This window comes from Pelodiscus sinensis, chromosome 5 (genome assembly GCF_052426305.1).
Source record: "Pelodiscus sinensis isolate ZL-2025 chromosome 5, ASM5242630v1, whole genome shotgun sequence".
NCBI lineage: Eukaryota > Metazoa > Chordata > Testudines > Trionychidae > Pelodiscus > Pelodiscus sinensis.
The window spans coordinates 130,984,016-130,995,251 of NC_143056.1; the positions used below are offsets into that span (position 1 = coordinate 130,984,016).

An 11,236-nucleotide genomic window follows, 5' to 3' on the forward strand; every position below is an offset into this window, starting at 1 on the left:
CCCCTGGCTGGGACGTTGGGGGGGGACTGGGGCCCAAGGAGTCAAGTGGCCTCCAGGCTGCGGGGGGGGGGGGAGGGCAGGGACAGCCCCCCCAGCGGGAGACAGAAGGGGGAGCAAGGGGGACCCGTCCGTGGGAGGGGGCAGCACAGAGTGGGGGGCAGGGAGGGGCCCCAGCAGCACGGGTGGGGGCAGGGAGGCTGGGGGCTCCCAGTGGGAGGGGGGCGGGGGGGGGTGACACATCCCAGCCCTCGGGAAGCCACCGCCCTGCCCATCTGGAAGCAGTTGAGTAACAGGCACTTCCTGTGCCTGTAGGGATGGGGGGGGAGCCAGTGGAAGAGGAGCCAGCCCTCAGCCTGGCTCCCCCCAGCCCTGATCCACTGCCCCCTGCCCCCCACCAGCTCAGGCTGACAACTGGGACAGGCCCCCCGCTGCTCCCCTCCCCAGCCCACCCCAGCCTGGAGCATGGCAGGATCTGAGGGCTGAGTGCCAGGAGCCAGGACTCCTGGGGTCTCTGCCCAGCTTGGGAGGGGGGAGAGCCAGGACTTTTGGGATTTATCCCCTACTGGAGGGGCAGGGGCAGGTGAGTCAGGTACAGAGGGCAGGAGGGGGCTGGGAGTCAGGACTCCTGGGGTCTCCCCCAGCTTGGGGGGAGGGCACGCAGTGAAATGAGGACACACATGCACATGGTACAGCCCAGCCTGTATTTCTCCGGACAGTCGCTTATTCTGTACAGTCATGACCCACAGCCAGCCCCCTCCCACACAGCAGCCCCCCCGCCCGTGAATAACGCTCCCTGCACCCCACAGCATGGGGCACTGCTCAGTACCCCCTCCATGGGCCAGCAGGGAGCCCCGTGTGGCAAAGCTGTGTGAACCCCCCCTCCCCCCAGCCTGGCTCTGCCTCCCCCACACACGGGGGCCCTGCAAAGCAGGAGAGAAGCCCCTCTCACCTGCTCTCCCTGGCCCCGGTTGGGGCCCCTGTGCTGCAAATGTAAATCTCCCCCCAATACGCTACAAGCCCTTCCCGGGGACAGGCAGATTCCCTGCTCCAATGGGGGGGCCGAGGAGAAACTCACCCAAGAGCCCCAACTTTCCTGGCTCATGCCCTCTCTCTGCTACCTCTCACACGGGGGCCCCTTCCCCCCACTCTACCTTGCCCTTACACCATTTCTGCCCCTCAGGGCCCCCCCACCACTAACCTAAGCATCAGTCTCCCCCCAGCTCCCTTCCTGGCCCCTGATTCCTCTGCTCCCAAAGCCCCCCCAGAGGGGCATAAGAGGCACCCTAAGCCAAGCCCCCTGCACAAGGGGGCACCCTCCTGTCCAGCTCCCCTAGGTGCTGTCAGTGCCCACGCCCCATGGTGTCTCCATGGCAACCGCCAGCAGCTCCTGAGCCAGCCCCTCGGGGTCCCGGGTGACTCGGAGGATCCGGGCCAGCGTGGCTGCCTGGCAGGTGGGCTCCGCCACCCCCCCTAGGACGACGTAGCGGGCACAGCGCCGCAGCAGCCGCCCCCGGCACAGCCGCTCGCCCAGCCAGTAGAGCTGCTCCGGGCCGGTCGCGGGGCCCAGGCACTGGGCGCACAAGGCCTCCTCCACCAGCTCCTGCAGCTCGGGCAGCAGGAATTGCTCAGCCACAGCCAGCGTCTGCTCCGCCAGCTCCCCCTCGCCAGGCGGGAAGGGGACCCCCAGGGCCGGGCACGGCTCGGCTCGGCAGCCGTGCAGGAAGTGGGTCAGCGCCAAGAAGGGGGCAGGCGCCACCCCGTGGATGGGCACCAGGGCCTGGCGCGCCTCAGCAAAGCCGCCTGCCAGCATGGCCCGCAGGACGTCGGAGCTGGCGCAGGCGGCCTGGCGGGAGGCTGGCACCAGGGCGCCCGAGTCCAAGCGGAAGTGCAGGTCGGCCCCACCCGCCTCCACCAGGCGCTGGTAGGGGCACGGCGGGGAGTCCGCCAGCCTGGAGCGCTTGGGGGCGGGCGGGGCAGGGAGCGGGGCTGGGGGGGCAGCAGCGCCCAGCAGCAGGGAGAGCGAGTCCATGGCATAGAAGGTGAAGGGGGGGTCGGCGCCACGCGTCAGAGCAGCCAGCAGGAGGCGCAGGCCCGAGTGCTCCAGGAGCAGCCTCCGGCAGAGGGACTTCTTCCTGTGGGGGGGAGGGGGGGAATAGATCAGCCTCCAGCCTTCACCTCCCTTCCCCCCACCAGATGGTCCCAGGCTCCCTCTGGATCAGCCCCCCAGGATTCCCTCCCCACATATCGCATCCATCCATCTCCCCCCGCCTCCATTCCCACCACCGCCCTGGACTGGCCTCCTTCCCAAAGCGGGGCCCAGACCCCCCACCGACCAGCCCCACTGGCCCCGCCCATCACTTGCCCCTCCCCTAGCCCCGCCCACCTGCAGATGAGGGGCAGGGCGACAGCACAGGCCACCTGGTCGGCCTCGGAGCCCGAGAGCAGCATGTGGGTGACGACGCCCGCCCCGAAGGGCGACTCAGCCTGGACACACAGATTGCACAGCAGGGCCTCTCCTGGGGGGGGGGGGGGTGAAGGGGTGCCAGTCAGATCCCGGCCTCAGTCCCAGTGACCCCAACATCCTATGGCACAGAGCCCCCTCCCCCTGCAGCACAACACTGCCCTCCCCTCCCACCCCCCCCCCAACAACCCATGGAACCAGCCAGGCATAGCACTCCCCCAAATCCCACCCCCCTCTTGGTACCCCCAGCCCCACCCCCTGCCACACGGGGGCACCGTGATCCCGAGAGCCCAAGTCCAAGCATCCCAACAAGCTGGGGAGCAGGAGACCCCATTAACCCCAAGCAAACCCCAGGTCCCTCAGGGGGACAGACTGCTCCCATGCTGGGATCCTGGGAGCCCCATAACGCAGCATGGCCCGGGACTGGGGCACTCACCCCCCCCGGGGTGCAGCCAGGGGCCCCCCATGGCCCAGGACTGGGGCTCAGCGGGGAAAAGGACTCACCCAGCTCCTTGAACCTCCTGCCGTCCTGGTGCCCACTGCCTGGACCTCTGGGTCTCTCGTGACCCACAGCGGCGGCAGCCGCCTCCTCTGGGGACACGCCCAGCACCAGCCAGGCCCGCAGCAGGGAGGGGGCGTAGCAGCGCACAAAGGCCTCCAGGCAGACGGGGTTGCAGGTGAGTCGGTGCAGCAGCCTCAGGCAGCGCGGTGACGGGCTGGGGGCTCCGGTGACGTAGGCCAGCAGCCCCCGCAGCACAGGGCCCGTCACCAGGCTGCGGCTGGGGTCCTCGGCCTGGGAGAACCGCGACAGTAACAGCAGGGCGGGTGCCTCGGGGGCACAGAACTCCTCCTCCACGCCCCACGGCAAGAACCGTGGGGCTGGGACCTCACCAGGAGCACGGAGCAGAGCCAGCGTGGAGGTGGCGCCATCCAAATATGGACGTGATTTGCTCCGACGCCGGGGCCTGGGCTCCGGAAAGTCATCACCAAACAGGCGCTGCTCAGTCCCACCAGGAATCGGTGACACCAGACGTAGATCCTTAGGAACGGGGCTCAGTGCCGGATCGGACCGGCTGGTCCCGGGGGGAATCGGTGACACCAGACGCAGCTGCTCAGGGGCAGGGCTTGGTGCCGGATCAGATCGATTGGTCCCAGTGGGAATTGGTGACACTGGACGCAGATGCTTGGAACTGAGACTTGGAGCCGGATCGGACCCGCTGGGAACCGGTGACACCTGACACAGATCCTTAGGAACGGGGCTCGGTGCCGGATCGGACCAGGTGGGAATCGGTGACACCTGACACAGATCCTTAGGAACGGGGCTCGGTGCCGGATCGGACCAGGTGGGAATCGGTGACACCTGACACAGATCCTTAGGAACGGGGCTCGGTGCCGGATCGGACCAGGTGGGAATCGGTGACACCTGACACAGATCCTTAGGAACGGGGCTCGGTGCCGGATCGGACCGGGTGGGAACCGGTGACACCTGACACAGATCCTTAGGAACGGGGCTCGGTGCCGGATCGGACCCGCTGGGAATCGGTGACACCTGACACAGATCCTTAGGAACGGGGCTCGGTGCCGGATCGGACCGGGTGGGAATCGGTGACACCTGACACAGATCCTTAGGAACGGGGCTCGGTGCCGGATCGGACCGGGTGGGAATCGGTGACACCTGACACAGATCCTTAGGAACGGGGCTCGGTGCCGGATCGGACCAGGTGGGAATCGGTGACACCTGACACAGATCCTTAGGAACGAGGCTCGGTGCCGGATCGGACCGGGTGGGAATCGGTGACACCTGACACAGATCCTTAGGAACGAGGCTCGGTGCCGGATCGGACCCGCTGGGAATCGGTGATGCCGAGCGCAGCTCACAAGACAGTGGCGTGACGTGCCGCTCAGCCTCTACAGGAATCAGTGGTGCCAACACGGGACCTGGCTCACCTGAAGGCACCCTGGCATGCCAGCCAGATCCAGATGGTACCAGCATGGCTGGGCACAACTCTTCGGTGGCTGGATTTGGCCCGTCAGTCCGAGCGAAGTTTGGCGAGAGCTCCTCTCCCAGAGTTGCTGACGGCAGCACCCGAGCCTGCAGGTTGCGGGCGGCACTAGCAGCTCCCAGCGCAATCTGCGCTGGACGATCTCTCTTGGTCCCAGTGGACTTTGGGTTGGGCAACAGCTCCTCAGGGGCTGTGCTGTGCTCACTGCTCCTGGCTGGGCTTGGCACCTCTGTACAGTGTGCAGTGGCCAATTCCGGTGTTGCGGCTGGCAGGAACTCTGCCGGCTGGTGCCCAGCAGCTGCAACCGGACCCAAACGTGCTGCAACAGATGCCTTTGATCCAGGGGTTTCTGCCCCATGGCTCCCCATGGCTGAATCGGAGTCTGTCACGGGTGCCAAGTGCTGCACCCCAGCAGCCAGATCCAGTGACGGAGAATCCAGGCAAGTGGGAAAGCTGAGCCCTGCAGGCGGCGGGCCTGGCCCTGGTGGGTCGTCCTGCAGCTCGAGGACGGGGCTGAGGGAGCCGTCGGGGGACCATTGCGGGGAGAGGTCACCGGGACTGGCAATGTAACCCTCGGAGAGCAGCCAGGACCTGTGGCAAGAGTGAAGGCGTCAAAGCCAGAGTGGGGGTCAAGCAAGCCCTGAGGGCAGGAAGAAAGGGGGAAGCAAGCGAGCCCACAGCAAGGGAGCTAACCCAGGGGAAATGGACAAGACAGGGAAGCCAGGAGCCCTGGGCAGGCAGGAAGCACCAGTGGTTCCCAAACTTCTCGGCATCACGCCCCCCACCCCAAATAGCAGCAAAACTTGAGGGGAAAGAAAGAAGGAACGAACGAAGTAACCGGGGCCGAAAAACAAAAATAGCAGCAAAACTTAGGGGGGCGGTATTTGATGGGGGGGGACTGGATCACTTTGCGCCCCCCCGGAATTTCTTCGCACGCCCCCCAGTTTGGGAACCCATGGGGTAGGGAAGAGGAGAACCCCCTCCCACTAGCCCCAAGCACAGCAGGGAGGTACTCACCTGAGGCTCTGGAAGCTGGAAGACTCTCCTCCTGGTGTCCCGCTCTCCCGTCGCCCCTCGGGCGGGAAGTCGAAGGAGGCCGCGTCCCGCTCGTCCTCGCTTTCTCCCTCCTCTTCCCTGTCCGCCTCCTCGCAGCGCGCTGCCCACTGGCCCTGGGCCACCAGCCGCCCCACCAGCAGGGCCACCAGCCCGCCGGCCTGCAGAGCCTCCAGCGCCTCCTGGTCGTAGAAGAAGGCCACGAAGGCCACCACCACGCGGGCATGGCAGCCTTGCTGGCGCTCGTCCTGCAGCAACGCCAGCAGCAGCTCCAGCCCGCCGGCCTCCCGCACCCGGCTGCGATTCACCGCCTCGCGGCACAGCAGGCACAGTGCCCTGACCAGGGGCTGCAGGACAGCGCCAGCGGCTCCCGCCCCGCGCCGGCGCTTGATCTCCCCCACCAGCAGTGCCACGCCCCCGGCATTGCCCACTGCCGGCCGCAGCATCCCCTGTAGGCAGAGATTGGTCAGTGCCGAGACGGCCGCCTCTCGCACCGCCCGCTTGCTGTGCCCGGCTAATGCCACCAGCGGTGCCACGCCGCCCCCCAGGCTCAGCTGCTCCGCGCAGTCACGGCTGCAGCCCTTGGTGAGCTCCAGCAGGGCCCGGGCAGCCGCAGCAGCCAGGGAGGCATCGTCGGGGCTGGCAGCCAGGCGCTCCGAGATGGCCCGCACTGCGCCCTGCTGGGCCAGCGCCAAGCGGTGTGCTGGGGTGGCGCCCAGATTGCGCAGGGCCCGAATGACACTCTGCAGGCACTCGCTGTCCTGGGAGCTGGCAAGGATCTGCACCAGGGGAGGCACTGCACCTAGGAGGGGGTGGAGAGAGAAACGGGGTTAGTGAGCCCCAGATCCTGGGAATTAACCCCAATCATTCCCTCCCAGGTCAGCAGGGGACTCCTCCCCGCTATGGAGGTGAACCCCCTCATTGCTCCTTTCCTGTTAGGGGTCAATCCCAATATTAGCCCCACCAGGGATCAGAGAGCGGGCTCCCCAATATAGGAGTGAACCCCATTATCCCCCAGGTCAGCAGCAGTGATCCCTGTAAGCTCAGGTAGCCACCCAGGAGAGATTTAAATGCTGCCCAGCTGATTAGCAAAGCACCCATAGTCATCCACAGCTGGCAGCTTGTGTTTCTGCTGGTGGTGCACATCCACACATACTTTGGTGCACATAATACAATTTATTCCACATATGAATGGAAAAAAAATAGTGGGAACAGTGGCCAGCAGAGGGCTCCCCATCCTGGTATGGGGCTGAGCCCCAGTATTACCCACATCAGAGGTAATCAGAGGAGGCTCCCTGCATTACCTCCGCCTAGGAATTACCTGGAGGCTAGCAAGACTAGAGGGGGTCACCAATGTGGAGCAAGAACTACAGCCCCTAGTCTTGCCCCCATTCAAAGGGAGGCATGACCTCACTCACCAGCATCATGGATAGCCTGCAGGTTCTCTGCATCAATGGCCAGGTTGCCCAGGGCCCGTGCTGTCCGGTTTTGGATACTTTCAACCCCAAGAGCTTTCAGGATCATCACTGGGAAGCGAGAGAAAGACATCACCTGTGAGCCATGGCGAGTGCTGTACCCCTCCTACAGAACTGCCATGCACCTGCCTCTGAGACAGTGTGCAGAGGCTGTTTATCCTTCATCTGACACCAAGATGCAGCCACCCCTGGGGAGTAGGGCAGCACGAGACATCAGGTAATTCCATCCCAAGGAGAGATGGGGGGGAGGCGCACAGGACTGTACCACTGATGGGGACCCCACATTGTATCATGCATGCCCAGGGGCAATGCTGGGTCACACCATAGCCAGGGAAGAGAAATCAAACCATAGCACCATTGCAGCACAAATGGGGGTGCTCGTGCGGCCAGTGTGGGGTACAGAGACTCCAGATGCAACCTTGAATCTAGTGCATTCAGGTGCAGGGTACCTGGACCGTACCATGTTGGCTCAGGGAGGAAACCTCACACTCCAACCCAGCCTGGCAGGTGCAGAGATTCCTGAGACATGCCACTGGGGAGCGGGGAAGGGGGTGGGGGAGACACGCTGGACTGTACCATTACAGATTGGTGGGATCCAAGCTGCACTTCCAGGCTAACAGGTGCAAGGAGAATGCAGACTGTACCACGTTGGCCCATCTTCAGAGGCCAGGCTGGTGCAGACAACCCCAGACTATTACACTACATCTCAGGGGGACCACAGACAATACCTCTGTGGCTGCACCCCCAGGGGTGCCAGGAGCCGGGTAACCCCAGACTGTACCACTGTGGCTTGGGGAGACTTAGGCTGCCCCCCTCGGGCTGGCAAGAGAAGGGTGACACCAGACTGTACCATTCTGGCTCCAGGGGAGCCAGGCTGCTCCCTAGGGCTGACAGGAGCAGGGTAACCCCGGACTGTACCATTCCGCTTCGGGGATTCCCCCCTGCGTCAGACCCAGCGAAGGGATTCCCCCACGTCACTCTCACCCAGCGAAGGGATTTCCCCTCACGTCACTCACCCAGAGAGGGGATCCCCCCCAGCTCCCGCACCTGGGCCCGGCTCCCCGCCTCGGTGCAGCAGTTGCCCAGGATGCTGAGGGCCAGGTCGAGGGTGCGGCGGGGCCGGAGGGCGCCGGCCAGGAGCCCCAGCAAGGGCGCCAGCCCCCCGCGGGCCCGGAACCGCTCGATGCCGCCGGGCTGCTTGATGTGCCGGGTCCGCAGGGTCAGCAGCGCCCGGCCCAGCCCGGGCTCGGCCCCGCCCCGCAGCTGGGCCAGGCAGTAGCCCAGCGACTCGGCGGGGCAGCTCCCCCCGGCTGCGGCGGCCATCGCGGGCGAGGCCCAAGGGCAAGAGCAAGGGGCGGGGGGGGCCTTGAAAGGAGTCGGCCCCGGGGCATTATGGGAGTTGTAGTTCGCGGCGCCCCGGAGCCCGCGCTAAGGCGGCCCCGAGGGACTACAACTCCCATGAGGCGCGGCGCCGGCGCGGGCCGAGCGCGAGGCATTGTGGGGGCTGTAGTTTTGCTCCCCATGGGCGCTCATGGGAAAAGACTACACTGCGCCGGCAGGGCGGGAGCAAAGCCTCACGGGAGCTGCGGTTCTCGGGCCGGCCCCAGGGCCTCCCATCTATCTGGTTCTGATGAGTGGGGAGGAGTCAACAGGCAGAGGGAGGAGCCAAAGAGAGCGAGTGGGCGGGGCCAGAATGTTAATAATAGCTGCTGTCACCCACCCTAGAGCTGGCTGCATGGAGCTATATTTAATCCAGGAATCCTGGGTTCTATCCCCAGCTCTGGTAGGGCTGTGGTGTCCAGCGGAGGTGGCGGGGGAGCCAGGAATCCTGGATTCTGTCATTGGCTGGCTCATTGGGTCTCTTCCCCTGTTGGTGCCTCACTTTCCCCTCATGCAATTCCAGGAGAACATGCCCAGCGGTGGTGCATAGCAAACTTACCATAGGCAGAGCTGAGCTGGGCATCAACGTCACAGCCCTGGGTGGGGAGCCCACAGGTTAGGGTGGGGTAGCTGCACTACGCTCCTGCTTGCCACCCGTTCACCTAGGGTTGCATCAGGGAGTTGGGAGGAACCACAGAGGAGACAGGAACCCACCACCCCAGGGCATGGTCATAGAATTGTAGGGCTAGAAGGGACCACAAGGGTCTTGTCTAACCCCCAGCAGGTGTCCAGTGGACCCTATTGTCCTGCCAGAACCAAGGAACAAGCTCCCATGTTCCCTCCAAACTACTAGATCCCATCCCTAACATCTCTTCTGCCCCTGCAGCTGTGCAGGGCACTAACCCCTCTGGGGCTCTGGGCCCACAGGGAGAGACAGAAATGATAAACAAGGACAAGATGACCTCTGTCTGCACCAGCCCTAGGGCTGTGGGGAGATCAGCTGTTGAGGTGAAGCTCCATAGAGTTTACACTGTCAGCACCTGCCTGTTTATAGGCTCCCAGCTAGGAGAGGAAGACACTTCCCTCTGGGTACAGCACAGACCAGTTCCCACAAGCCACCCATTAGCCAAACTGGTTCCCAGTCGGGGCTGTAGATGCTACAGACAAGGAGAGAGAGTCCTCTGCCCCATAAGTCTTAACGATCTGAGCTCCCGCCTCCAAAATGGTCCTGAATCTAGCCCCCCATTTTAACCCATTAGACCCCACTTCCCTCCCAGAGCTGGGAGGAGAACCCAGGAGTCCTGATTTTCAGCCCTCTTCCATCTCATTCGCTACTGTAACCCACCCCCACCATTAATGACTGGCATGGTCAGCGCAGGAGACAGTGGTGAAGCAGCCAACGTTGAAAGTTTAAAACCTCTGGTCAGGGTGATGTGTCACCACAATGATCCGGCCTCACCCTTCTGCCCTGAAGCCTCAGCGACGCCACGGCTCTGGGTCAGAGAACCAGTCAGGGCAGAGGTGGAGACACAGACCGATTTTGAGCCTTCCTGCATACCAGCATGGAGCCAAGATGCCTGGTTCTCTGCCCAGCTCTGGGAGGAAGGGGAGGCTTGGGGCTAGAGCTGTGGGGGGCTGAGAATCAGGATTCCTGGGTTCTAGCCCAGCTCTGGGAGAGGAGTAGGGCCTAGAAGGTGAGCTGGGAGGTGCTGAGCCAGGACTTCTGGTTCTAGCCCCAGGTGAGAGGATCAAGGAAGTTTTCTGGCTCCTGGGGAGCCGTGGGTATTTCCCCGCTGTGGAGCAGCGTGTAAGAACGACACCAGCCTGACACTGCTGTGAGTCAGTCACAGCCGGTCACATTGGGAGTGAGAAGCTGTAAACCCAGGAAGCAGGGTTGCTCCATCCGCCCAGCTTGAGTTTCAGCAGATGGGGAAACAGATCTGGGTATCATCATATCAGGGGGTGACTGGAGATGGCATCAGCACCTTCGCCTTGCTCAAGAGCCAGCAGCGGAGCCCCTCGTGGCTGTGCACACACCTGGCTGTTCAGTAGAGGGAGCTGGCGCAGTGCCCCAGAGCGACACAGGGTGTGAAGGGGGGCTCTGTGGGGGCACTCTCTCTCTTCTGAGTGCCAAAAACCAGGGTGGTAAAATCTAGTCTAATGATTGAGCCCTGGGAGCCAGTGCTAGGAAGGCAGTAGGGCCTAGTGGTAAGAGCAGGGGAGCTAGGAGCCGGGACTCCTGGGTTCTCTTCCCCACACTGGGAGAGCAGTAGAGTGTAGTGCACAGGTAGGAAACTCTGGTCTGTGGGCTGCATCTGGCCTGCTACTTAATTCCATCCAGCCTGTAGGCTGGAAGTCCCAGTGTGGCCCTAGGCGCAGGGGATATCAAGGAAGTTTTGTATGCTGTTCCCACCCCCAGCGCTGGCATTGCAGCTCCCGTTGGCTGGGAACCAGGGCCAATGGTAACTGAGGGGTGGCGCTTGCAGACGTGAATGGCTCACACCATGCAGAGCCACCTGGCCACTGCTTAGGGGCCTGACATGGCGCCAGCTTCTGGGAGCCAGGGTAGGAGGCAGCCAGCTGCATTGCTGACTGGGAGCCAGCCAGAGCCTGCACCCCAAACTTCCTGCCCAGGCCAGAACCCCCTCCCGCTTCCAGACCTCAACCCCTGGCCTATCCTTGGGCCCCCTCCTCCATGTACTCCAAACCCCTCAGACCCAGACTCACCCCACATCTCGCACTCCCATATGGAGCCCAGGCCCCAACTCCCTGCTCCAGCCTGGAGCCCCTTTCTCACTCTGAACCTCTAATTTCTGCTGCCCCCCAGCCTCCACTCCCCCCCTCTCACGGGGCTGGTGCCATGA

At 63.9% G+C, this 11,236-nt stretch overlaps 1 protein-coding gene across 1 annotated transcript; it reads right to left on the reverse strand.

Annotated features, from left to right (window-relative positions):
* Positions 1–363: 363 nt before the first annotated feature.
* ARMC5 (armadillo repeat containing 5) lies at positions 364–8,343 on the reverse strand. Its single transcript, XM_075928870.2, has 6 exons — positions 8,009–8,343; positions 6,936–7,043; positions 5,482–6,319; positions 2,966–5,055; positions 2,384–2,516; positions 364–2,132 (listed from the first exon to the last, which is right to left on the reverse strand). The coding sequence occupies exons 1-6, from the start codon at positions 8,313–8,315 to the stop codon at positions 1,331–1,333; spliced, it is 4,278 nt and encodes a 1,425-aa protein (XP_075784985.2). The 5' UTR covers positions 8,316–8,343; the 3' UTR covers positions 364–1,330.
* Positions 8,344–11,236: the final 2,893 nt, after the last annotated feature.